Source organism: Rissa tridactyla, chromosome 16, assembly GCF_028500815.1.
Source record: "Rissa tridactyla isolate bRisTri1 chromosome 16, bRisTri1.patW.cur.20221130, whole genome shotgun sequence".
NCBI lineage: Eukaryota > Metazoa > Chordata > Aves > Charadriiformes > Laridae > Rissa > Rissa tridactyla.
In genome coordinates this window covers 2,848,656-2,876,606 of record NC_071481.1, presented here as the reverse complement: position 1 = coordinate 2,876,606, position 27,951 = coordinate 2,848,656, and the positions used below count along the sequence as shown (strand labels likewise).

Sequence of the window (27,951 nt, the reverse complement as noted above, 5' to 3'; positions counted from 1 at the left end):
TCTTCTCCAGGCTGAACACCCCCAGCTCCCTCAGCCGCTCCTCCTAACGCCTGTGAGCTTTAGCGAGTTTTCTGGCTTTTTACAGCCGTTTTCCTTCCTTTTTCCTCCGCTGCCCTTTTCTATCCGCTTTACGCCGCCTCCCGCGTGAAGCCCTTTGAGGAGGAGCAGATTTGCCGGCGAAAAACACCTTTTCCAGCGGCCGCACGGACGTTATTTCCCCCTGCTCGGCCCTTAGCAACGCGGCCGCGCTCCCGTTGCTATGGCGCCGCCCGCCCCAGTTTGTCCCTCTCCGCTCCCCGTCGCCACCCCGGCGGCACCGCCCACCGCCCCGCTCCCCAGCCAATCGCCTTCCCCTCCCTGGCCGAGCCCGCCGCGTCGTTCCATCAATCAGAAGACGCCTCGGCGGTGACGCCATGCCTGCGACCGCCCCCGGGCCAATAGGAGGCCGCGACGTCGCGCTGCGCGACTGCCGCGTGTGTGCGTGCGGGAGGGCGTGCTGCCGGCGGCGCCGTCATGTCCTGGCTGTTCGGGCTGAACCGCGGTGCGGCCCCCGCGGGCGGTGGGGAGGCGGCGCCGGGCGCGGCCGGGCTCTCCCTCCCACCGGCACCGGGAGGCGGCGGGGGCGGCTCGGCGGGGGGCGCCGGCGACCGGCAACCGCCCAAGGACAAATGGAGCAACTTCGACCCCACGGGCCTGGAGCGGGCGGCCAAGGCGGCGCGGGAGCTGGACGCCTCCCGTACGTGAGGGGCCGGGGCGGGGGGTGGCGGCTTTCTCTGTCGGTGCCTCGGCTCCGGGCAGGTCCCGGCTCCGCCTGTGCGGCCGCGGGCTCGCCCGGGGCCGCTGATCCTTGCCGGGGCCCCGAGGTCGGGCCTCCGGGTGCCTCGGAGCGGTCCCGCCGGGGCCTGGGAAGGGGGAGGGAGGAGCTGGAGCACCGTCCCCGCTGGGTGAACCGGCCGCCTTCGGGTCGCGGCGTGCTGAGGGGATCCCTGGGCGTCCCTCGGCAGGGAGGGCTGGGCGTGCGGCTCCAGGGCTGGGCGTGCGGCTCCAGGGCTGCGCGCGGGGCAGCCTCAGCCGGCGCCGGGATGATTCAATAGACAACGTTTTCTTAATTCTAGGAAAAAAACCTTTGTGCTGTCCATAATCTCTTCCCGCTCAATTTCAGGCCATGCGAAAGATGCTCTCAGCCTTGCCCAGATGCAGGAGCAGACCTTGCAGCTGGAACAGCAAACGAAACTTAAGGTATGCTGGCACTCGTTGTACGGCCAGCCTGCCGCAGGCAGCTGCCAGATTTGGGGCCGGGGGGCGTGTAAATCCAAGTCTCATTTTCTGGCAATCTGCAGAGGGTGCTAAGTGTTTCTTATTGCTGTTCAGCTTCAGCAAGTCATAATTATTTGCCTTTAAAAAAAAAAAAGTAATTCTGGAAGGGGAAGTGTTGCCGATTTGGCCTATTCTCAGACATATTTTATGGCTTTATTTACAACTTGACTGTCCTGAGTGGTTTTGTAACTCTTCGAATATCACCACCATTTTTAGGGAATTTCAAGGGGTTTCTGCAGTGAACTGTAAAGTATTTGGTTGGAGGACAGACTTCTGTTTCTTTTATGAAGGAATTTGCAGAATTTTTTGGGTGTTGGTTTGGTTTTGTGGGGTTTTTCTAAATAGTATTTATTCCCGAAATGGCTAATTATGAGATTTCTTAAAATCATGTTTTATGATTGTATTTTAGCTTTCTTGTGGTGTTAGCCAGCTTTGCAGGATACCACTTTGATTACAGGCGGATTTCTTGGAATACAATTGTCACTAGCATTTCTCTATAGGATGAGGTATTGAGCTCATTGGTGATGATTATCTCCCTGTCTTAACAGGAGTACGAAGCTGCCATAGAACAACTGAAGAATGAGCAGATACGGGTACAAGCAGAAGAGAGACGAAAAACGCTCAGTGAAGAAACGAAACAGCATCAAGCAGTAAGGGAATGAGGGGGAAGCCAAGTGCTGGGAGACCTTGTTTGTGTCCTCTTTTATAGAAAAGGCAATAATGCGTTAATTACCCCTTTTGGGGGTGGGGGAAAGGGGAACAGAGAGAGTCATAGATGTGAGGCTGAGCCCGTTTTCTACCCTGGCTTTGTAATGTTGGCCTTGATTTGCAGTTATACGCAGCTTTGTTGTCTTAAATTTTTGTTTACCAAATTCTTGAACATCCAAAGGGACCGGTAGTAGCAGTTACTCTTATTCTGTGCTCTTTGAAATTTTCCTAAAGGAACTTTCTGGGCAGTGCTATTGAATGTGCTGAGATACACTTGTTTGTGCCTAATAGCCGAAGGGTACTGGCTTATCAAGTATATGTGTTAGCCTGGGTAATTAGATGTCTCTCAAGTTATTTGAATGTCAGTCTTAAGTAGCCTGCAGCCCTGTTTCTTCCAAGTTTGATCTCTTAGACAGGAAAAAATACCTTAAGAGGAGAAGCGTTGCAAATCTGGGAATTACAGAGGCTGGGTTTTGAGCAATGTTGGCACTTTCTGGCATGTTTTAGCATGAGCTACTGAAGTGGCAGTGATACTGAAATCAGCTTTTATGCTAATAGCTCACATGTGGTGACTTTTTACTTTGACAGCACAGGAAATCAGGTGATTGATTAGTTCTAATTGATTATCTATCTTAGGAAGATAGCTAAAACTGCTTGTTTGGCACATGTTGCTTTTTATCCCATCCGCGTTTGGACTTTGAACAGGGCTGGCTCAGGAAGCGGGCCTCAGTCATCTGCTCCGTTTGTGAGTTAGCTCTTGAACTCTTGCAGTTCACAGGGTGCCGTTTGAAGTCAAAGCAAACTCGATCATGATTTACTCCTGAAGTGCCATGCTCTACACTTGTTGAGGAGTTACCATGCAAGCGGTTCCGCCTTCTGTATCTTCAGAATAGGGAATAATATCATCCCTAGCACAGAGTCCTCCTTGCTGATGGATATGGGCCCTCAGACCACTTTCAGTTGAGTGTAGATGACATGGGTTTATTTGCCACTTGCAGTGGAAAATTGAAGAGAAATTAATGAGGAAGAAGAAAATCAGTCAGAAGCAGGGCTCATCTGACAGGCAGCATGTCTTGATGGTTCTATTGCTTGCGATCGCCAGTCCAGGTAATGTGTTTTAGAGTGTGAAAAACATGCTTTTCCCAGTAAAGCAAGTCTCCTTTTCTGGGCCAAAGAATACTTGTTCTTTGTTTTTATGTCTGTGATACCTTAAAATGAAGTCAGACTATATAGATTTCTTAGCATGGAGGAGTTTTTGGTGCTAGCTGAGGATATTTTGCCCCAAACTTTGCCCTGTTCATATTCATGTCTGGGATTATTTTTTGGCTTGTGTGTATTTGTTTTGTTTTGGTTTTCTTTCCCCCTGCATGTTCCAAACCTCGTTGCCCTCAGGACTAGGGGTCTCTCTTAATGCTTAATCTTTATATTCTGAATATTCTTTTGTTTGAAGCGAGCCCAATACCAGGACAAATTGGCAAGGCAGCGCTATGATGAACAGATGCGACAGCAGGTACGATAACTTGCTTTTCTAACCCGGGTGGGGACTGTATAGTAGCTTGCTTAAATCAAAGTGGTGATCTGGAGCTGTGCCCTGTCCTGCTGGGCAGGTGGCTGGTGCTGGGCACAGTTGCTTTCAGCTGTACTATCTGCTTGGCATCAACCCTGCTGGCCAGGCAAATCAAAGGTCAGGAGTTAGGACAAAGGGGCTAGGAGCATGGGATTAAGAGTATGAATCTGGGAGATGGGGAGAAGACGAATGCACTTCAACCTAAGCACTAGCTTCTTGAAAACATTTGTAGTACTGAAGCTTACACAAATACCTGCTTGACCGACTTCTTACAACTTTAACGCATTTTCTGCTGTCACTCTCCCTGCAGCAACTTGCTAATGAAGAGAACCTGAGGAAACAGGAAGAATCTGTACAAAAGCAGGAAGCCATGAGGCGGGGTAAGCTAGTAATTTTTCTTTATCTAGTGACAGAGTGGGTGGGCAGATGAGTTCTCTGTACTGATTTTTGTCCGTATTGGTTGATGCTCTGTTGGAGTCACTTGTTAATGACATACTGGCAAGTAACAGGTAAATCCTTATAGCACTAGAACTACTGGTTGCTTCCAAGATAAGTTTTAGAAGTGGCTGCGCTCCTAAACGTCAGTGGTACTTGGGTTTCCCCATGAGCTGTCAGCGTCTCCTGATGCAGCTAGAATTCTGATTTTTATACTGGGACAAGCTAAAATAGAACCAGTTTTGAGGAGGGAAAAGAAACAGACTGGCTCCTGGGAGGAACGGTTGAATCTGTGTCGCTTAGTTGCCGTTCACTGTTTCCTGTGGAAAATAAAAGGTGAGTAACGATGTTTTAGTCTGAAACTTGCTTTGTTTCTTTCCGTTATTGTGGAATTGCCAGAATCACTGAGTTTGCAGAACTCCAGTGGGACTCCACTAGGGCACAAGTCTTGGAAATGTAGGGCAATTTGTGTGTGACCAAGCGGGACTGGGAGGCTGGCTTGCTCCCTGCGCAGAGGTGGACTCCAGTGTTACCCGCCCCTTGCTGCCATCTAGGGTACTCTCACCGTTTGTCGGTGTCTTTGAGGGACGTATTGGAGCAACCGCATAACACAGCTCAAAGGTGAAACCCTGTAGCAGAGCGTGATTTTTACTCTTGTAGCATCCACCTGCTCATTGGCACCAAGATACAAGTGTCAAAGTAGCCTGTCCAGCGCTCAGATGAGTATCCAGGTGTCAGTAGCTGCGTGATCCGGCCAGGATTTCTTGCAGTGACACTGAAGATAGAGGGTGCTGGCTGTGAAGTCCTCATCTCATCTTCTGGGTGGTTCTTAGGTTTCTTTTATTCATTCTCCATTCACATCAATCTTAATGTTTCTGTTGTAATTCTGTGTGTCTGAAGTAACAGAGCTTCCAAAATCCTGTTTGGAACAGCATTTTACAGGCAACTCAGTTTTGTTTCTCTTCCTTACAAGCCGTGTGTAGTTACTTGCCCGGGGTTGTCCTGTGTTGTCTGTAGCATCTCACCCTGCCTCTCTGACATGATGTTGATGAGCAGCAGCAGTGCCGAGCACTGTTGTTTTTCCCTCTGTTGCTTTATTGCTTATTGTCTGGCTCGTCTCTGACTAAAGTTTGCCCTGAGCAATTTTTCTGATAATGAACCTCCAGAACTGAAGCGTGATTATTGTCTTGCGGTGCGCCATCTGGAGAAGGCCACCTATTTGGTGTATGATCCCTCTGAGCACAGAGGGAAAATTCCTTGGCTGTTTTCTGTAATATCCTACTGGTTGGCTGCCTTTAGGGGGAGGATGGGAGGGAATTAAGATCTTGAAGTCTGCTGCTGTGTTACCATACACAGCTGTTGCGAAGCCAGGATGAAGCAATGCATCTCTTTCCCCTGCCTGCTACCTGGGATAAAGCCAACCCAAAAGATTGTCCTCTTTTGTCCTTTTTTTTTTTTTTTTTCCTTTCCCCAGCTACCGTAGAACGAGAGATGGAGCTGCGGCATAAGAATGAAATGCTGCGTGTCGAGGCAGAGGCAAGAGCCCGTGCCAAGGCTGAGCGGGAGAACGCAGACATCATTCGGGAGCAGATCCGCTTAAAAGCTGCTGAACATCGCCAAACAGTGCTAGAGTCCCTCAAGTAGGTGCAAGCCAGGAAAAGGGCATGGGTTGCCTTGGTGCTTTTGCAGATTTCTCCCTTCCTGTAGGAAACCTTGCTGTTTATTCCTCTAAGCTCTGAGGGATAGCAAAAGTTAGTTTGTATGCCCCTGTATTCTGAAAAATAGGAATTATATTAAAGAGAACCCTCTCTCTCACTTGTCTTGCTACATTGTCATCTGAATGTGAAACAAAGAGACTATTTAAAGAGTTGTGAATTTTATACAGTTTTTCTAACAGATTACTTCAAGGCTTATTTGCTAAATTACTCTGAGTTATTTCAGTGTCTGAACGTAACTAGATTTTGACTAAAAAAAAGCTTTAGCGTTAAATACCTTTTATTGCAGTTCAGCACCAATAATGTATTAAAGAAATAACTTGTTATCATCTTAGTGCCAAACGCTTTTCTGGGTTTAATCCTAGATCAGGTGTAGACATCAGATGACTGTAAATGTATTTGCCGTGCTTGGTCATGTTTCAGTTCCCACCTGAGCACTCAGTTAGATTTGACTGGTTCTGAAGATGATCGTTATAGAGTATAAAGTTGTTTTGCAAATTGTTTTAAGTTAGTCTTTGAAATCCCCTTTTTTCTTTTTTTTCTCCTGCCTGCCTTGCTGTTTGCTTACCATAGGACAGCTGGGATGCTCTTTGGCGAAGGATTCCGTGCTTTTGTAACAGACTGGGACAAAGTTACAGCCACGGTAAGATTGTGATGGGTATTGATAACTTCCAGAAAAGTCTGTCTGTAAATGTGTGTGAAGCTCACTCTTTGCTCTGCTGTGTTTATACACTGTAAACCGTGGTGGGAATCTGCTGCTCACTTAGTGCTCTCTGCAGTCCTCATTTAAGGAGATTCTGTGCTTCAGATTTTTTTATTCAAATTAATACTCGTCTTCTCTGTATAGATAACTTGTTTCTCGTTGGTCGTGTAAAAGTTCTGGCTGTGACTGATCAACAGCATGTAGTTGTCTTTTGACTTTGCAGCACATGATCTAAAACTCTTTGCTGCTTATCTCCCAACTTTATACCTATTTTTGATGTAGCCTAGAAACCACTTGGAGAACTGTTGTGCGTGCTAAATAAGTTGATTAAAAGCTGGACCGACATCTCTTCATAGGACAAAAGAGCATGGCAATGGCTTCTTACGGACATAAAGTTGTTTCTCAGTGTGCTACTTAACAACACAACTTTACAGTGAAAATATATTTTTAGTAGCGTGGCTTGTTAAAATGGACATTTTGCTTCAAGTAATTCACCACCATCTGCTCCACCCTCCGGTTTCATACACACAGGCTGATACAAAGGATGCTTTGCTTGAGGGCACTGGGGAGAAGAACGACGTGCTTTTAGTGGATCCTTTTGTAATCTGTGGGCTGCACCTGGAATGGCTGCAGTATTCAGAGCCTTTTGCAGATTAGCGTTTGGTGCTTTTAGCTGCATATTCTTTTGACCCAGATACCAGTTTCCTGCATTATGGTCATTTTTGCTTCTGACAAACTCTTGTCTTGTGAATTTGGGACATTTAGCTTAAAAGTATATTTTTGGAAAGGAGATAACACAGCTGGAACTCATTTTTTTTTCTCTGTTGCTTTGAAAAATGGCTACAAGGTAAGAATTAGCCAGTTATTTTAGGCTTCCTCTGAATTAGCCCTGGATTTTCAGTTCTTCCCGCCTATTGTAAGGGCTGCTTTTTTTCTTACCTCTTCCCATCCATGCGACCCCAAAGGTTCTGCTCAAAGTTTTTTTGGGGTTTGTTGGGTTTTTTTTTTTTAGTGGAATTAGCTTTGCTTATCAGTGAGAGATTCATTCCTTTGCTAGATACTTCATGATAAACAGATAGGCGCTGTAATCAGACTGATTTGTGGAGTTAGATTAGTAATTGGGTTCTTCTGTGAATGCGAGTTGAGTAATTTTCCTCTTTTGATACATAGCTGTCGGTCTTAAAGCTGTATTTCTCTGTATCTTGTAAGATGAATATCAGTGAAGTCCAAAAGTCTGAAATACTTCTCTCTGCCTGGCTGGATCTGATGCACCAGCCTGTAACTTTGCTTGGTACTGGGTGTTGCTAAAGCAGGTGGTGTAAGAGTGTGTGCGATCATCTGCTGCGGTACCTTGTTTTAGAGGGAGGCTGCTAAAAAGGTGGAGTTTCTCTTGTGTTCTAAAGTCCCTGTAAGCTGGGATGAATCAGGTGTGGAGGTCGTCTAATTCTTTGCACCTTAGAGCTTGCAGTTCCGAACCGTTCATGTTTCCATCCACGTGATGTCACACGTTTAAGCGGAGGGAAACCGAGCAGATGGTGTCTCGTGGTTTATTGAACCATGCCATCCTTGTTGTCCTTGAGGCTTTTGACCTTGTTCTGTATGTGCAGAAAAACCCTGCTTACTTTAAAAGTGATTGTTGCAGCGCGCTGCTTTGTCTGTCTGGGCTTGCTCTGATGTGAATTATTGGCATCTGGCTGTAAGCTGAGCACGACTCATCACTCGCACTCAGAACCGCGTGGAACAGTTGGCCTCTTCCCAAACACCTCTCAGCTTAAAACTAATGCCCCTTGTTCCCTTGTATTTTCAGGTGAATAGGACTTCTAGTAAACCAACTGACTTGCTTGCATATGTACAAACAGAGGGAACTGGAGGCGTATGTTTGTGCACCTTAAGTAAAGTTTTTATAAAAGTTATCAATCAATGCTGTCAGTCTCTGAGAATTAAGGAAACAAACCTATACATGCTAAGCACTTCTGTAAAATCTTCCTTTCAAATCCTGTCCTGAAATGTTACTCTTAGCAGCCTCTTGGAGCGTCTTTAGCGTTGTCAGAACAGCTTCTTGTCTATTCTGACAGCGAGCTATGGTGGGGAAAAGCTGCCTGCGGGGCTCTTGGTTTAATATAAGCCGACGTAGTGCTGAACCGAGGAGCAGCCATAAACCACAGAGGAGTCTGGAGTCTTTCTGCTTCACTGGCAAATGGATGGGAATGTCTCGTGTTCTGCGATTTCTGAAAGAACAGTCTCTAATGCAGTGATGGTAATGCTCACGGTGGCTTTGGCTTTGAAGCTCCTCTTGAGTACATGTTTTCCTCTTGCGTTGGGTCTGGCATGACTTCATTTTCGGGGATGTACCCTGGCTAGCCCATTTTATTCCCTGTTGTGCATTGCCTCGGTGGCAGTCACAATTCACTTTTTTTTTTGTCTTGGCATCTTTTATTCAGCATAAGTTTTCTTATATGGTATGGGGTAATCTGGCAGACAGCGCTTGGCTCATGTGGGCTTATTCTTAACTGCCTGCACAGAATACCTGGGGAAAAAAAAAAAACCCAAACCACACCACTTTCCCCGTGTGCTGTTGTTCATAAGGCTGGAAGCTAAAGTTTCAGCATTATGGGAGATACTGATCTCTCATAGGAGATTTATATCTCCAGTTTGTAGCAAAGCCTGATGGCTGTTTGTCTTAATACATACTCGGATAAAGGTCTGAAAAGCCACACACATTTTGAGCAAAGAGTACGTACTTCTGGGTACAGGACTATATGCATTACTTGTGCTTCCTTTGCCTTTCACACCGCGAGATGCGAGAGCACTAAATGCCCTGTGAATAGGGAGTGCGAGAGCTTGACTGCCTGAACAGGGATAAAACATCTTACCAAAAATAAACCCCTATTGGTCAGCAGTTGTCCTGAATCTTAATTCCGCACCACAGGGCATGCTGCACACAATACCATTTCCTTGCCAAGTGATTTTCCTAATCCTTCGCCGTTTTCTTTGCAGGTGGCAGGCCTAACCCTGTTGGCAGTGGGTGTTTACTCTGCCAAGAATGCCACGGCAGTAGCAGGGCGATACATCGAAGCGCGTTTGGGCAAACCTTCCCTGGTGAGAGAAACATCGCGTATTACTGTGCTGGAGGCACTGAAGCATCCTATCATGGTAAGCTTTAGCATTGTTTTTGTGTTGCGCTCAGACACCAGGATGCAAAACTCCTTTTGCGGCTGTTGTGTCAGGCAGGGAGCTGTTTGTGGGTCTGCGGGTAAATGTGCTATTAAGAGATAGCATAGGTGGGCTGAGCTCATTGTCACTTTATACGACCTTTTTGTCCATGTGAGTTGTCAAAACGGTGGTTAATTTCTACATGCCGTTAATTGAATTTGTCCTCTCTAGGTTGGTAAGCGTCTTACCAGCAAGGCTCAGGATGCCCTTGAAGGAGTTGTTCTCAGTGTGAGTACTCTATTTTGCTGTCTTGGTCTGTGAAAGATGACTTTGGAATCTAAATAAGAAAGGCTGTTTCCTTACACTCACTTCAAAAGGTGTAATTGCAGTAATCCTGCAGACATAGTACCCTTGGGGCACTGAGACCGTAAATAAGCTCCTGTGTTCAGTGTGACATGCATTTAGCACTCTGTTAACCTTTCTTCCTCTTTGCAGAGCAGTTGGAATTCTTAGTTCAGTCCTGCTGCAGTTTTTCTCTGCAGTCAGCACGTTAATATACAGTTCCACTTGTCTCATCTGATCTGTTGCGGATTAGCCCATCTAGATCTGCTTGTAAGCCAAAAAGCTGAAGAAGCGTATGCTTTTGCCCATCTTGTGAGTGGTCCTTAACTTGCTAATTAGGGCTGCTTCTCTGTATTTGCTTCTCGGTTTGACTCCTGGATATCAGGCAAATTTAGCTTCCTCCCAGTATCTTTACAAATGCAGTATTAAGTATGAACAGGAATGTTTATGACTTATAGGAAAGAATTAGCACTGTAAAGAGCTGCTTATGTTTTGATGTATCCCAGGGCATCCAGTAGGAAGTGAATATTTAGGTGGTTTCAATTCTTACAGTAGTTACTGCACTGCTGCTTTTTTCTTATAAAAGAATTGTAGCCAAGTGGACAGAACTTCAAATTGAGTAAATCCTGACACAGAAGCGGAAATGTCCCTGGTCTGAAGAAATAAGCACCTGAAGTTAAGGCTTAAAAAGTTGAGACTGTAGGAGTGCTGCCTGCTTGCTGGTGCTCATCTGTGGAGCTGCAAGGTGCAAGTCTCTTGGTACTTTCTGTTCCTTACATTTAACCCTTTTCTTGCAGCCACAGTTAGAAGCACGTGTGAGAGACATTGCCATAGCAACAAGAAATACAAAAAAGAACAAAAGCCTATACAGGAATATTCTTATGTACGGTCCCCCTGGCACTGGAAAGACGCTTTTTGCCAAGGTAAAACCCTGCCAAGATTCTGATAACCCGCATGTTGCAGGGTGCTCTGAAAACTTCAGGGTCGAAGCACCCTCTCTGGTCTGAAATCTATTGCTGTAGTATTGCATAAACTTTGTGTTCTCGTGTCTCTGGGAAAGGAGGAAAGGGCATCCAGCCTGCTTCAGCTCTAGTGCAGTCGCTTGGATTCCAGTGCTGAGCGTAGGCAGAAGAGCCCTTCCATCTGGAAAAGGCAACTGTGACTTGTGAAATCGCAACACCAGCCTGCTGTCTCGTTTCCACCTCTGTTAATTTTATGCGCTTGTCTAAATAGGATCTTTCCTGCTGTTGCGTACTAATCCCAGAGCAGGGAAGAGACAGGTATAGCTTTACTGTGCGTGTGTGCTACCAGGGTGGGTTTTGCATTGATTTGAGTCAGGATTTGATTTTTAACTTGCTCTTCTAGATGCGAGGTTTCATATACTTGTTTAACAGTGGCAGATTTGATGTGCTGATGCAAGTTGAAATTTTTTTTTCTCTATCAATACATTAAACCCATATCCCAGTAGATTTTTTGCTGCCTGTTCTGACAGTATGCCACCCAGTTTGGATTTCTAAAGCCAGTAGAGAGGGACAGGTCTAGGAAATGGCACGAGCAGCATAAGGAGAAGGGAGAAGTGTAAGAGCCAAGTGGTTTGCAGTGGAGGAAGGTGAAGTTTATTAAACAGACCAGAAGTTACCTCTTAATGCTTTTTCCCCAATAGCATAGGAATTCCAAGGGGATGTTGGTGGTAGCTGTAAGAGTGGAGTGGGTCAGAAGGAAAATGGATGTGAGGGTGAGGAAAGGACTGAGCACATCAGGCCTGTATCCTCTAGAGAGGAGACTACACTACGCTGGGAAGCTGGGTGTTTCCTGAGCTGTAACTCTTGCACTTGGGTTAATGTCAGTGACAATGTAGATTGCTGCTACTGCGGTTCTAAAAAGGCAACATGTCATAGCAGTGGCCTGTCTCCTGGGGGGCAAAGACATCCGTGGGTCTGTTGTGATAAGTATAATGCCGTATGACAGGATTCTTGAGACAGATGTAAACACACGTGGATGCAACTGCCAAAGCTTCCAGCTGTGGACTGATACAAAACACTAAACATTAGTAGCAGGAACTGGATGGTTTTAATGGTCAGAGCAATGCTTTTTACAGCCTCCTGCTGCACAGCAGATAATTGGCTGGATTCAGCTAAGCATCTTTCGCTGGGGCTGTTGCTCATCTACTTGGGTTGACTTGTTCATTTTAACCTTCAGATGACTTTCCTCTGCTCAACAGAACTGGCTGGCCAGGTCTGGGTCAGCTAATGGTATGTGAATTCGGCTTGCTGGCTGTCACCGTGGCAGGGCTCGATTGGTGGCTGCTGTGTGAACTGCTTGCTAAAATGGAGAGGAGAGAGATCTTCCCGTGTATTGGCTTCAAATCCTGCTGAAGCCTGTTCTTTCAGATACAGGCGTTTGTGGGCTAATTCACCACTGAGATGTTGCAATGAGCTGGTGAGCAGGTTTAAGCTGGGAGCTTAATTGCAAGGTTACACGGCTCTTGGTGTAGACCTCGTTGGGCTGAAGTAGAAGGCGGCTTTGCCAAGGCTAAAATTCTGCCCTGCAGCGACACGACAGCCTGAGCAAACTTTGATCAGTGCAAGCCGTAGGCTCTTCTGATGTGCTTGGTTGATGTTGGCTACATCCTGTCAAACTTGCTTTACGGATAGACTTGCGTTTTCTGTCCTATGAAAAGATCATGGAGGATTATTTTTTTTACCTGCAGGCTTAAGGGAGATGTCTCCAGCATGGCCCAGGAGCTTCATCAAAACCCTTTGTTTAGTAGCCACCGGACCAACGAGTTGTGGCAGGCTTTAAAACACAAAGGGAAAACTGTGTTATTTTGTCTGAATACTCATTGGGTTCACTGGCTGTTTAATTCCAGGCTTTTAATTTTTTTTAAATTAATAAAATTTTGAGTTGTATTAGTTAAGCGTCTAGTAGAGAACAGAATCCTGTTCAACTGCACAGAGAAAGCAAGTTAGAAACTAGACCATGAAGAAAACGGTGGAAGAAATAAACAATGCACAAGATAAAGATGAAGGTCGAAGCGCTCTCAGCAGTGCCTTCTGGCATTAAAATTTCGTACGTTGCCATAAGACTAATCTTCCATATCTTGTTCCCTTTCAGAGCAATACTAAAAGCTGCCCCTAAGTGACTAAAGAAGTATTCTTGTCTCTCAGAGCATACTTACCCTCTGCAAATAGGCATGCCCATAGGGCTAAGCTGCTTTTGTTTCCCTCCTCACCTTCCGTGGGCTCGCGGTGGAAGAGGACGCTTCACTGGCTGGTTTTGTTTCCTTCCAGAAATTAGCTGTGCACTCTGGCATGGATTATGCCATCATGACCGGTGGCGATGTTGCCCCCATGGGGCGGGAGGGAGTGACTGCCATGCATAAACTCTTTGACTGGGCAAACACCAGCAGGAGAGGGTAAGTAAAGGCTCCTCTGAGTCCTGAATTTGGTTTCTGGCTCAAAGAAACCCACTGCAACGATGTAGTTCAGCCCCCTAATCGCTGTTTGTTATTAAACGATACTCTTTCGTGGGTGGGGTAACGCTGACCAGCCACAGCATCTCCTAGCATGGATAAATTCTTGCAGTTTAGTAATATTTAAAAGGCTGAAAGCTTTTGCTCTTCTGCTCCCTCAGACCCTCCTTGTTTACTTCAGATTTTCCAGATCAGTCATAGCTTGACGCTCTGCTGATCTCACCAGGCAGATATTGCCCACTTGAAGGCTGAGACATGTGTTTTTCAGAGTGATCAGTTTTCTGACGGTAGTTAGAAGACTGAACGCAGAAGGAGGTGTAACCAGGTGTTTACAGTCTCTGGATATTATGTTCCCTGTTGCGGTTGCTCAGTTTTTAGACTCTGGTAGTGTTTGGATCCAGCTTCTTGTTTACTTTTGGATCTCAACAGCAGTATTGAATTGTAAGAAATAAAAGAGGATAAGGGGGAGGTGGGTGCTAAAGGCAATGACATTAGATAGGTATAAAAGTCACCTTTAAAAGCGAACTTTTATCTGCAGAAAAGCATTCGTGTTGAGGCTAAATCTTCACCCTCTGATTTTGTAAGAGTACGTAGTTAACTTGTTCATGCTAGTGTAAATGGATTTTTGCAGTCCAGAGGTAGTTGCTTGTCCAGCCGGGCCATTAAAATTCAATAGTGAGCTTGCAGTGGGCATCAGTTTGGGGGTTTTGTGCTGTTTTGATTGCAGGTTTTCTGTAAATGTGACTAACCAGTGATTTACGTGTTCTCTGATTGCTTTAGATGGACGTTATCTTGCAGCGTCTGTTTTAATCCTTGCTTAACATTCATCATCTGAATGTTTCTATTTCCCTTTTAAAAAAAAAGCCCCAAAACTTGCAGAGCAAATGTCTTAAGGATTTAAACTCCTTAAGCTTCTCCTGCCCTGAGGAGCTACAGAAGGAAAGGTGTAAGCATTTAAGTGAGCTTAGAAAAAGAGGTTGGAAGAGATAATGAGGATACTCTACTGTGGATGAATATTGTTGGATCTTCCACTGAAGAATGCCCTTTCTCAGGGTCTGAGTCTATTCTCTGTCCTGATAAAAACTTCTGTTCATTTGAGCTTCATACGCTCCAGATGGCCATCTTACGAAAGTGGTGATCAAAGGTTACATGTGTCTGCGTACATCAATATTCTAAGCTCCAGTAACATTCAAGTATTTAAGCAGATTTTATTCTGGCTATCCAGTGTTAGCTGTTAGTACTGCATTGTCTTTATTAGCTGAAAGCCATTGTGATAAAAGACGCTTCTCTGCAGAGACTGTAGCTGAGAATATTTTCAGAAAAACTGGAGTTGAGTAAAAGATGTTAATAAGCCCTGAAATCCCTTGAAAGAAAGCTGGGTTTGAAGCTAGGCAAGAAGGTGCCGTGACAGCTTTATGAGCAACTTGGTTCTGTTATTGATAAACATCTTTAGATGCTTCGTCTCTTGGGAAGAGCACTACCCTTGGGTTATAAGTGAATTTGGTTTTTTGTGAATTATTCATTGACTCTATTAATTCACTTCTCTACAGGTCATAAAACCATTATATTATTGCTAGTGTGGTTTGGAAAGGAAAAACACAACAAAATAGCAAAGCGAGTTGCAGGAGAGGACTCTGGTTTCAGATTTTCAGAAAGGTATAAGGAAGAAAAATGGCAGGAGGATGCCACTGTCACCGAGATTTCTTGTGTGCTTGTGTACCTCTCTCGCACACGTTTCTCTAAATAGGAGGGAATGCTAAAATAAGCACTCTGGCAAATACATGGGCAGCCCGGTCTAAATTTCCAAGATCTGCTCCCACTTGGCAATAACATACCAGCAGGGCTAGATACAAGCCCATTGCCAAACCGTGCCCTGGAGAACTCCCATCTAGATTTAAGAACCTAGAGAAGGTTAAGGTTGTGTGCCCTAGAATTGCTTCTGTTCAGTTCCTTCTCAACAGCGGGGAAACAAAACTCCAGAGGCCTGGAGTCAGATTTATGGCCTCAGGTGTCTTAAGCTAATGCCTCTTCGTTAACTGTTGGGCCGGGTGTATGCAATGGAAACGTTGCTGTAGCTTAGCTGAGAAATGTTGCCTTAAGAAATGAATTTGCTTGTGTAATCCTGCGGGCTCAGAGCTGGTGGCAGTTGCGGGTGCCTGGTAGCGGGACAGGAGAATCCTCGAGCCATTTGAGCCTCACTTACCTGTCTCCTGTTACTGTGTAGTGCTTTCCTTTTACAGCCTCTTGCTATTTGTGGATGAAGCGGATGCATTTCTGCGGAAGAGGGCAACAGTAAGTAAATTCTCTGTCTGTTATCTGTGTGTGCTGCAGAATTAGTCAGCCAACAGCCTCCTTGTTTAACCTGATTAGCGAGCTTCCACAGGCGAAAGATTAAAACCGGCAGGTGCCTTACTGCTCACCTAATTAAGTGATGCAGAGAAAAGAAATTAGTGTCTTGCCGCTGAATGGAATGAGCATCTCAAGGCTGACTTGAGAATTCCTCCCTCCAAAAGATGGGTGACATCATCTTTTTGGAGGTTTTGCAGGTGCCGGGGCAGTAGGAAAGAAAGAGGCATATCTTGAAAACAAGAGAAGGCCGTTCACACTGCAGAGCTGGTAGCCTGCAGGGTTTGGTTTTTGTCCCCACAGATATTTATCTTGGGAGGATTTCATAACAGAACTGCTTTTTACTACATTAACAAAGCGACACTAGCATTTTCCCCTGTACAAATGATTTATGTTTTCAAAGTAAGTCACCCTATTGTACGTTGGATCTGGTCCTGCTACTTGAACCCCAATGGTCTATTTAAAGTGCTATCTCTAGAAGATTACTTTGAATGTAGAAGTGAATTCTTTGGCATGGCTTATTTTCCTGTAAGTGTCTTATTGGACTTGTCAGTTAAAACAGTGCTCAACAGAGAAAACCACCTGGGCCAACGGTTAGAGCCTTGGGTTGGAAATCGAGAGAATCACTGGATGACTGGGTAAATATTTACCCTCTCTGGTGGAAGCTTTAATTCCAAACCTTTTTCTGGGTATATAAATTGATGCTTTTTTTCCATAGTATTGTGGTGCTTTGGGTTGTGCTGTAATGCAAATTCTTGACAATAACAGAACTCACTTTGTCAGTAATGCTGCTTAAAGCTGTGACCCGTCTTAGGTCCCCAAGCAGTTCATCTTCCTTTGGATTTCATCTTTGCAGGAGAAAATCAGCGAAGATCTCAGAGCAACTTTAAACGCATTCCTGCACAGAACAGGGCAGCACAGCAACAAGTAAGTATCCGGTTTCAGCCCTTACAGCCGTTGATATTCCCCTCAATTGAGGAAAGTCTGTAAAGGTTTTGCGGTGTGCAAGTGAGAGTTGGAAAAGTATTATCTGTGCTACTAAGGTCTTGGGGAAAAAAATCTGCATAGACTTTCAGTTTACATACGGAATGTAGCTTGCTCCTCCTTTATCTTTTCCTGGGACCTGGAAATTAGAACTCAGAAGGGCTGTACACAGGGTAGAGATCAGTGCTTGTAAAAAGGATGGTTGGCCCGTGTTAGCAGATGTGCAAAAGGGATCCTGAGCCGCCTCTCAGGACGACACTTCCCCTGCATGCGGTGTGTGGAGGTGAGCAGTTCCCTTTCACGTGACACCCGTACTGTGTGTGGCTCCTGTCCAGCACTGTAGGGGAAATTCTTTCCTGAAACAGGCGGTATTTAAACACCTTGATTGTCTTAATGAGTACCTTCTTTCTTGATCCGTACCGTTGTTTAAACAAGGACGTATTGGGCCCTCGAGCTTGTTTAAAACCAACACGGCTCTAACTGGTAGGTGCTTGTACGCAGCTTCTTTGTACCCTTCTCTGTCGCAGTGAGGTGCCTTGGAAGGCGAGCCTTTCCAAAATGAGTAAGTCGGCTGCTAGGAAGCAAGGTGTTGAGCCTGCAAGAACCTTGCAAGGTCCTTGGTTTTCTCTTTGGGAGGATAATTATTATTAAACAATGTTATGCTTGGCGGCTTGCGAGAATAAATGTAATAAATATATACTGGCAAAATACGTATGTTCTACAGGACGCTGAGCAAATGGTGCTTAAGACAGAAAATGTAAGGTGAAAACTGTAGATATCCTGAGCTCCTAGGTGATCTCTAGAAATGTCTTTTGCCCTGTACCTGCAAAGATGATAAAGATGTTTAGGTGGAACTGCAGAACCTCCAAGAATAATAGTGTGTATGCTTTTGCTTTAGGTAGTTTCCCCCTTTTTCTAGGAAATATAGTCCTTTTCAGACTTGTAATGTCTAATTGCTGCAGATCTAGCAAAGCAATGGTTTTTGACCGGATTTATAATTGTGGTGCGAGCCAGTGGCTGGCAGGGGTTGGTGAGGGGACGGTTCTTTCCCCTGATGTTAAATTGCCGTAGCAGAGCTCTGGGCAGGCTTGCCGGGTGCTGGTGGGTGCTGTGCCTCCGCTCAAAGCGCTTGGGCTGTCACTTTGTCAGATGTTGAATTCAGCCCTAACTTAAAATGGGAGCCATCCGAGGAGAATGAACACGTCCTGGTGATTCATGCGCCGCTTTTCACTTCTGAGCGGCCTTATTGCTGCTTTGGGCAATGAGGAGTTCTGTATCCATGAATGGGGAGTTCGCTTGAATAAATCTAATAGTGCATGTAAATCTGGCTGTTCTGGCGAGACCCTGAGGAGTACTGTTATTTTACCAGTGAATTGTCACCAGAGTAGCTAAATACTGTGAATTGCCGGCTTAAACTTCCCAAAGAACTTTCTGCATCTTCTTGCTGGATACCTTACTGTTACTGCATCTCCTGTATCGTTTTCACGATAGAAATGAGCAAGACCTGAATATCAGGTTGTGTGTCAATCCTTTATCCGAGGGGCTTGGGGGAATTCCATGTTGGTAGAAGAGGAGCGGTTTCATGCCTGTGTGGCTCTTGGGTTGGCAAAGTTGTCTTCAGAAATGGCAGCAAAGAACACAGCCCCCTGTAGACTAGGATTTAAATAGACAGCACGAACGTCAATATTCCAATAGCTGTGGTTAAAAGCCCATTTCAAATTATAACGCGCTATTAAGCTGGTAACATCAATTAAGGCATTAAAGTAGAATTGGCATGGGGAAGAAGCGTCATCATAAAGCAAGAGAAAGGGCTTCTGGCTTCAAAATGCAGCAAGTGAGAGCATGACCTGGAAGCTGGCACGTCTGCACCCCGGAGCAAAGCTTGGTCAAACAAACCGCTGTTGTTTTACGGTACCCGTTGTGAACGCCTCTCTTTCTGCACACATTAAACTTAGTAGCGGGAATATGTTGTCAGGCTTGCTTGAAGGAAACAAGTCGACTTTTACCAGCTGCTGAAGCATGATCGTCCCCGTACGCAGACCCAGCAGTGGAACACTCCTTTTATTCGTAGGCCAGGATGAGACCGTTCAGTGCTCTGCAGCTCGTTGAGCTGGCTGAGGTTTCAGTTTGGCAGCCATCCATACCTTCAGAGCAGGACTAAAGCAGCCCCTCGTGATTCTAGGGTGCTGCGCTGTGTACTTAGCAGCTTGAAGTCGGTTCCCCAAAGTGGGATTTAAACTGGAGATAGGTACGTGCCAGAGAACGTCTCTCCGCGTTGTCCAGCCTTGTTCCAAGGTTTCGCACTTAGAGGTCTCTGGGAGGTTGTACTCTTGCTAAATGTTTGTGATGTTCCTAACCCGAGGAAGATTATGGATAAGGTGATAAATTAGACTTCTTTGGCAGACTGGGGAAGGCTGATATTGGCAGGCTAAGTACTGAGTTAAATGCACTTCAGTTCTAAATAGCTTAAACTGCACTGCATTTTAGTATGTTGCTTGAGATGCTGTTACAAAGCTGTTTCTAAGGCATCTTCGGACGTACCAGGTTGTGAAAGGTCTTAGACGCTGGCCAGTTCCCAATGGTTACACTGCTTCGTTGATTTTTATTTTTATGGGGGTTTTCAGTCTTCTTTCCTCTCTTGTTTCATTCTCCAGGTTTATGCTTGTTTTAGCAAGCAACCAGCCTGAGCAGTTCGATTGGGCTATCAACGACCGAATAGATGAAATGGTGAACTTTGATCTGCCCCAGCTAGAGGAACGGGAGCGCCTTGTGAGGATGTATTTTGATAGGCATGTCCTGAAGCCAGCCACAGAGGGTAAACAGTGAGTATCCCTGCAGAACTCTCCCACCCTGGAGGATTCTCTTTCTTTTATGGTTTTTCTTCGTCTCCTTTTCTGTGTTTTCTGTCACACCACCTATAAACCCACTTTAAACAAGTCGTGCAGGTAAGAGTTGGAGAGATGCCTCTTGCTGTCCTGTTATGGGATGAGGTGCCATCCTAGAATTTCATGCGGTGGTTTGTTGTGCCCTTAAAGTTTAGGAGACCAGTTACTGCACTGGAGGCAATAATGCAAGTTGGAACATTGATGGAACCGCTCATGTGCAAGCACTTGTCTCTGCTTGGCTTAACAAATCAGACCAAGTTACTTGTTTCCTTGTGCGCTGTGCAGTCTTGCACTTTTTTTGGTCTTAATTCAGGTACGCACATTTCTTTGTGCCACAAAATTGGGCTTTCTGGGCCCAGAAGAAGTTCTGTACTCAGGCTGGATCTTTCTACAGAGATCGAGCCGGTCTGATCTTTGATTTCGTTCTAAGTGTTGCTCTTTACAAAGCCTGCCTCTGGCTCCCTCACTCTCCTGTCCTGTCATGTGGCTACACATAAATTAAACGTTGTTCTGCTGCTTTTTAGACGTTTGAAGCTGGCCCAGTTTGACTATGGGAAGAAGTGCTCGGAGATTGCCAGGTTGACAGAGGGCATGTCTGGCCGAGAGATCTCTCAGCTTGCTGTGGCATGGCAGGTAAGTGGGGCTTTTGTCACTGGGCTGCTTGGTTCGTTTTCCGTTTCTGGAAGGTTTGAGTGTTTGATGTTGGAGTCTTGGGTCTTGTCTCACTTCTGGAAGCTTCAGTATGTCCGTACGGTCGCAGTGGAATGCTGCCAGCTCTAGAGCAGGTGTCGGAATATCAGCGTAATTCCTCATCTCATAAATAGGAACGCTTTTTATAATCACTAATGGGAAATCCCTTACTGAATTTAAGTAAAGCAAGTGACTTAGGAATGGGTTTGGGCAAATCTTGCTGGCCTTGCGCACGTTCCAGCTCAAGGAGCTCAGCAGAGGAGATGCCTGCTGTTGTGGCCCATAGGTATGACAGCGTTAGGACGCTAAACCATCCTTCTGCCCTGCTTTGTTCTAAACACATTTTTTAATGCAACTTCAGTAACTGAAGGCACAAAACTAACTGGAAAATGGAGCTGAAAAGAGCGGGTACTTCTGCGTGCGTGGTACCTATCTAGAAATAAGAAATGCAATCACTTTGAATGCAATTGTTCACATACTCAGCAACCATAAGCACTTTTTTTTAATCAGGCTTTCATCTTGTTTTGTCACAGCTGTCAGTTTCTTACTGGATTGTGTATATAAACCAACCTAGTAATATCAATTTAAGGAATATGCTCCAAATTGTGTGTCATGTAACTTACTAATGTCAGCTTCCTTTCAGGTATTGTATAAACAAAGGGATTTGTTTGTTTATTTTAGCCGTTTACAAACACATTTTGCAAAGTTCGCATTTTATTCTTCCTCCTGTTTTTCCACCTTTCAAGGAACAGAAAGTATTTATCTTTTCTAATCCATTTAACTGCAGCAGTCATGAGCTGAGATCCAAAGCAGCCATTGGAGGGCTGTTAGTCCTTATTTTATTCTTTGGATGCTAGCACACAGCTGGCTAATTTTACTATGTGAATTTTGTATTGCTGAAATGTATTTCAAGAATGTGTGCTGTCATCTGAAAGTGTATATGAAGCTTTACTTATTTTTAATTTCTTCCCATTCTCTGCCTGCAAACATACCAGATGAGTATCGTTACCAGCTCGGTCAAGAAGCTTAGCAAGATGTTTGGCAAGTGTCTGAGGTTGAGGGAGGTGGTGCATCTTGACGGGTTTAGGTGGACCACCGTGGTGTCCAATTAGCGCGTGTTTAGAGAGTGTTCTGGAGAGCTGACAGGTTGAAGGAAAGACCAGACTCTTGGGCCGTTCTGCCTTTCACGGAGCCGGTAGATCATCTTTTTCCAACTACGCCTATGCTTTTTGTGGGCTGATTTTGAAACCCAGGAGGGAAGACTTGGGGTGTTTATCTTAAACTGAGCGACGGTGATGTGGGAGAGAAAGCAGGCCACTAATTGTTGTAGAATTTCTTGATTTCTCTTCATTTACACGAGAACCCCCTTATCCCATGTATGTGAAAGGCTTTGCTGCCAGGCATTTCCTGTAATAAAAAGTTGTGATAAATGATCCTCTGCCTTTTATCAGCTTGGCTGTTTATCACCCCTTATCTCCTAGCTCGTCATTACTCCCTGCAATGACCTCAGCTCTTATCATTTATCCTTTAAGTGATCTTGAAGGAAGGGGAAGGTGGGAGTGACTAATTCCCTAGTGTTGTTGCCCTGATCACTTATTTTAAAATGTACTTTATAGCTCCAGAACTATTAACAAGGTTCTATGTAAAATTGCAGCAGGAGTTTATGTTCCTCTCTGCTGTCAAGAAACAGTCCAAGGGCTTTAAAAAAGAAAAGATGCAGGAGAGGGTGGGCAAAAAGATACAAATTGTTTTGATGTAGAAGCTGCAAGAAGCTTCAGCTGGGTCAAAATCAAAGTTGTTGGTGTTCTGGAGCAAGGGACTTCATGTCTTACCCCTTGTTGATGAAGAAAGGAAGTGTGATTGCTGTGTCATGGGTCAGTGTTAAAATAGCACGGGGCTTTTTGCAGCAGTGGCTCGACGTGGGCGTCTCTCCTCAGGAGATGACTGGGTGGACACAGTCCACTGGCAGGTTTGTGAAGGAGTCTGAAAAGGGGGAAGATTTCTGTATTAAACACCACCCTGGGAGCTGTTGAACCTAAGTGCTACCGTCGGGCTCTTTTTCAGTCACTGGGTCAAGGAGTTTGGAGCAGTAACTGAGTGGAGCTTTACAGCGGCCTGCATTGATGCTGGATATGGCCCACTGAGTTTTGGCTGTGGCAAGACTTGTTAACCCCTGCCTTTTTCTTAGCCTATGTAAATCTTAGCCTATGGCACTTCAGTAGCTGTGGTTAGAAGCCTGTCTTGTAAGCAGGTGTGTTACATAGTCTGAACCCAAGTTGATCTTAACCCAAGATCTCCAGGGAGACCTTACAGTGGCCTTCCAGTCCCTAAAGGGAGCTTACAGGAAAGATATGGAGGGACTCTTTATCAGGGAGTGTAATGATGGGACGAGGGGTAACGGTTTCAGACTGAAAGAGGGGAGATTTAGCTTGGCTATTAGGAAGAAATTCTTTGCTGTGAGGGCGGTGAGCCCCTGGCCCAGGTTGCCCAGGGGGATTGTCCCTGCCCAGGGCCGGGGTGGGACTGGATGGGCTTTAAGGTCCCTTCCCACCCAAACCAGTCTGTGATCTCTTGAATGGTATGGGTGTTTGGGGGCCTGTTCAGCACTAACAGATGGCTTGTTATCGGTAGCTTTGTAGCTGATAGAACACTTGCCCCTATCAAGGAGGGATTAAGGCTGCAGTTTGACAAGCATTTCTGGCAGTGTTAGTCCTGCCTCATATTCCTGCCTTTCTGCTGTCCTTTCCGTCGCGCCGGTACGCCTCTCTGTACGGCTCTGCTGTGAACTGGGTCAGGGAGCTGATCAGAACCAAAAATAGCTTGGCAAGACAAGTTAACTGCATAGCTACGTCCTGGCACCTCTGAGGAGGTGGATCGGGGTAGGCAGGGGCTGTACGGACCAGCGTAACTGCCTCAAGAAAACGCTTCTCAGACTTTCCTCAGCTGGAGGCAGCAGCTCTGAGGTGGTTATATACTACAGAAGAGACTTAACTCTGCAACTGTTGGTCTTTTAAACTCCTGTATGACTGAACTTTTGATTCACAATTCTGCGTGACAAAGAAGGCTGATGTGGGAAAGAGCCTGATGTGAGCAGCGCCTTTATGAACACACACTGGAATTTTAATCAGTTTGCAAGCTACAATTTTCTCCGCCTTGGATGTGTGGAGCTATAAGGAAGCTGCAAAAGGGCTTGACCTGAGGATTTAGGGAGCTTCTTCTGTGACTCTAGTTAAGGTGAACGTCCGCACTTCCTACTCGGTTCCCTACTTGCGGTTGCCTTTTTCTTTTTTTTCCCCCCTCTCTCCACCTGAAGCATTATGCCAAGTTAACACAGGCAGGAAGAGTTTGAGGTAATGTACAAGTTGAGAAGATGAAGGGCAGGAAGAGCCAAGAAAAGGGAAAAATGAGGTATCTCTTAATGGTTCTGTTTCTGATCTTAGTAACACCTTGCAGAGCTGGTAAACAGCAGATGTCGTGAGCCTGGTGCTCCTTAGAAGTCCTCAAAGCAGGCTTGAAACAGCTATGTCTTGAGATGCTTAAGCTTCCAACACTTTTCTAGATAGGCTCGTCACAACAGCTGCTGAAATGCAATATGCCTAAGGTCTCTGTTTAATAAATCCAATTGACCCGTTCTGGGGAGGACTACAGCACAAAGCCCTAGCGAAAACCACTGGTTGTGAGTGCTGGAGCACAGAGCTGGATGGGAGCATGTTGCTTGCCTTCTGTTTTCAGCTGTTTCGCATAGCGCCGTGATGTGACTTGGAGCTAATCCTCAAAGTGTAGGCTTAACTGCAATGTGCCTGTCACTTAATTCACCTCAGCTTTGTATATATGTATTTTCTTAATTAGCTTGTTCCTCCGACAGTCACTTGCGGTGTTGCTGTCTGTGTGTGTTATACCTCTGTAGACATGTCTTGGAACAAAACCAGTGTCTGGACAGCAGAGGGACCAGGAAGGCAGGCTTAATCTATGGTGAAGCATTGATCGGTCCTGCTACCTCAAGCTGACTGAAGCCTCGGTGTTTGCAATTCCAGTCCTAACCTCTGTGTGATGGAACCTGATTAAATCACCCACGAAGCACCAGCAGTGCTAGGAAAGGCAGTGAGGGATCTGCATGGGTACTCCTGCTTCCATCCCTCAACCTGCAGAAGGGCTGGAGGGGATGGACAGAGAAGGTATTTATCATGGACTTGATGGAGTTTTGAGATGGGTCCTCATCAGCTCTCCTTGGCTTGCCTGGGGTCACCTCTCGTGGCCAGAACTTGAACCTCAGTGACAGTTTGGGGAAAACTGAAGTTCTGAAGCAGTAGGAGGAGAAACCATCATTGCTGTCGGCTCTGCGTTGTTGTTTTGGAGCGCTCTGCCAATATTGCTTTTAACAAAACCATCTCAGTTAAACTAGAAGCCTGAGCGATAGCTGCAGCGTTCGTAGGCTTAATTCCGCTATAAGCTGGGCTTGAAATTGGTTGGCTGTCGTTTACGTGAAGTTCTAGTTCTCTGTTGTTTCAGTCTGGCTCCGTTTGTCCTGAATCTACCAAACGGAAAAAATAAGATGCAGAAAACCCGAGGGTGTAACCTCTAGCGCTGGGAAAAATATTGCTGTCTGGCACAGCTAATAGTCTGCCTGCTAGAAATCCATTTTAATCTCTTCTGCAGAAGACTGAGCATTCCCTTTTGTCCTTGTGCTTTTCCATTCCTCATCTCTAATCCTTGATGAGTATAGCGTGGCTTAGATGCATTTACACACTTAAAAATTCCCTTTAGATCCGTTTCTAGTAACGTGCAGACTTTGTAGTTCTGCTCCCTGGACTTAAACCCACTGATGTGTTTTAGATAAAATGCCAAAAAAGCAACCTTTCACTATTCCAAGCTGTAATCCCTGGAAAATTGTTTTGGCAACACTTTGAGAGAATTCCCAGGAGTTTTATGTCCCAGTGTTAACGGCAGAGGTGAGCTTCCTGACATTTCCTTGCCCTTGTTGCCAAAATGCCTTTTTGCTCCTTGAACCTTGTTTATATTTAAAAAATAATAAAAAAAAAAAATCATCTGCCTGACCAAGTTACAGGAAGGATTTAATGTTTCCATACTGAAGTGGAATTACTTATAAGGACGTTATCAGTGAGGGTGTGATTGTGTGGTTTTGGGGTTTTTTTGAGCAGGCTGTTTTCTTTATAAATGGGATTCAAAGGATACAGATTAGTTTGGCCAAGTTAAAATAAACCACAGTTCTTGGCTGAAATTAAACATTAGATCATCTAGGCTGGACTTGTCGTCTGTGCACCATCCCTCTGCTTCCTCCCCAAACGCTTTGTTTTCAGATTATTTCGTAATTGGATTTGAGTTATAAAACACGAATAGTTGCACTGGAGAAAATGGGTTAAAATGTGTCCATGCGGAAGGCAGAGGTATGAATACAAATGAAGCTCAGTACCATTTTTGTGTGTGTGCAAGCTACTCCCAGAAGGGACAGCTGCTTCCCCCATTTGCTTTCTTGACAGCCGGGGCCTGAGGCTTGCTATAAATAGAAAGTCATTGAGAAAATCAACAGAGCGTGAACTGCACAGCTTTGCAGGAGTTTCCACAGTTGAATTTATGGTCTGTGTGGTGGCAGGGAGGAAGGGAAGACATCCTCTCTATTCGCGCATCCCAGGAAAGCGTTTACTCCCTTTTAAAACACCAAAGCCTCCTGGCCGGAGGGCTGCACTGACAAAAGGACGCTGGCTCCTTTTAGCTTTAAGTCCCGGGTCGTGTCCTGCAAACAAATAAATAACAAGGCGGGTGGGTGGGCTACGGGGGTGAGTCGGAGAGGGTGCTGGAGCTGCGCAGACCCTTTCCACCATGCCCCTGGTGCCGTGCTGAGAGAAGGCAGGTCGCAGCACACGTTCCCGGTACGTGTTGTGGCGGTGTTCGTGGCAGCGGCAGGTTGTGGCAGCAGTGCTCTTCTGGTGTCGGTGGGAAGTAACCGCCTCGCTGTGTTCAGGGTGCCTCCCGCTCCCTCGCTGAATGCGGAGCACCAGTGCCTTTATGCAAAGTGAATTCTCTATTTACAGACCTTCCATTCCCCCGCGCTCCGTGCCTGCGGCCGGTGTTTACTCTTAACTTGAAGTATGAGCGTTAGCCGAACTTGTCACTTCTGCCTTGAGGAAGGATTACAGATGTTTTGCACGGGGATGGATCTGTTTTGATGCTCCTTGCAGTAAAAGCCAGTGCCTGCCAGCTCTGTGGTTACGTGTGGCTTGTGCAGTGAGACCTCTTGTGACCTAACCGGTTCCCCCAAAAGGGCTGCCGAGTAAGGGCTGGGAAGTAGGCTAGAGGAGGCTGAAAAACAGCTTGGGTAACCTCTTGTCCACTTCTCGAAATCGTTATTCCTCCTGCAGTGAGGTAGCCGTAATCCAATAGGCAGGTCTGGGCTAGTCAGCGCTGTGGTGATACTGACCAGTGCAAACTGGGGTTTGTCTTCTCTCCCGTCTTCATCATTGGACAGTGGGTGCCTACAATGGTCACGCTGTAATTTCTTTCCACGATGCCTTTGCAGTAAACCTCGTCGCTTGGTTTAATTGATGTTTTGCACCGTTAAAGATTTACGTATGTAATGCCTTAGAAGCACACCTCAGCCTGTATGAGGGCCGGAGTTTATGTTCCTAACTGGGGTCCTGGGGAACGTCCTGCAGACGGAAGGGTTGGCATGTGGCAATCCATGATGTGATAGCTCTGTGGAAGGAGAGGGGGGCAGACGGAAGGTTGGGGCTGTTTGGGGCAGGCAGCATGGATGGGAGAAGCTGGGTCCCACCCTCGTTAGAGTCAAGCTCGCTGGCTAGCATGGCTGCACAAGAGCCGTATACCGAGTCGCTTGCGGGAGCGCCTGCACGGGGAGTACCCAGATTTAGAAATCTGCAGCTTGGAGTTGCTTTGTTACCTTGGAGATGGGTGCAGCTAACAGCCTCAGCATCCTTCCCTTCCGTGGAGGGTACGGCTGCTTGTGTTGTCATCTGCAAAACGCCCATCGGCGGAGTCCTAGCTGTCCTGCAGGTCGCTCTGGGCACCGCCGCTGACGGAGAACAAGACCGGGTGTTGTGCTAGCTAGAGTGGGGGCGAACACGCCTGGAGAAGAAAACAAAAGAGGGTTCCCAGTCTCAGCTCTTCACTGATCCTAGGAATTGCCATCACTACCTTATATCTCTTCTGCCTTTGCCTCTCCAGGCTGCAGCTTATGCGTCAGAGGACGGTGTTCTTACGGAGGCCATGATCGATGCCCGGGTCGCTGATGCTGTGCAGCAACACAAACAGAAGATGGAATGGCTGAAAACGGAGGGGGCCGAAGCAAGCAAAGGGGCTGCCGGCAACCCGCTGCTGCCTTTCCCCAAAGGAACGCCAGTGTGAGAAGTCTGCAGGCTTCAGACCAGCATGTGCGGGGAAGTGGGCACGGGAGAAAGCCGGGGAGGGCTTTTTAGGCAAATGTTTGGTGGAATCATGTGTTGAAATGTGTCCATTGGTGCAAGGGAGGGGGTACTGCCTCAGTCTGCCTTGGATTTCATGGTTTTAAAGTGCACTAGGGAAAAAAAAAGTGGTTTAAATAAGGCAGAAGCAGCTGTATTAAAGGACCCCTTTGCTGAAATCCCATTGACTGTGTTAGT

General features: G+C 46.1%; 1 protein-coding gene across 1 annotated transcript; it reads left to right on the top strand.

Annotated features, from left to right (window-relative positions):
* The first annotated feature begins 483 nt into the window (after positions 1 to 483).
* Positions 484 to 27,951, top strand: ATAD3A (ATPase family AAA domain containing 3A). The gene is made up of 16 exons (XM_054222540.1): positions 484 to 736; positions 1,163 to 1,239; positions 1,866 to 1,967; positions 3,476 to 3,535; positions 3,903 to 3,972; positions 5,502 to 5,667; positions 6,316 to 6,385; positions 9,443 to 9,598; positions 9,830 to 9,886; positions 10,738 to 10,863; positions 13,231 to 13,355; positions 15,653 to 15,704; positions 16,615 to 16,685; positions 19,397 to 19,564; positions 20,152 to 20,260; positions 27,518 to 27,951. Exons 1-16 carry the CDS (start codon positions 514 to 516, stop codon positions 27,695 to 27,697), a joined length of 1,812 nt encoding a protein of 603 aa, XP_054078515.1. The 5' UTR covers positions 484 to 513; the 3' UTR covers positions 27,698 to 27,951.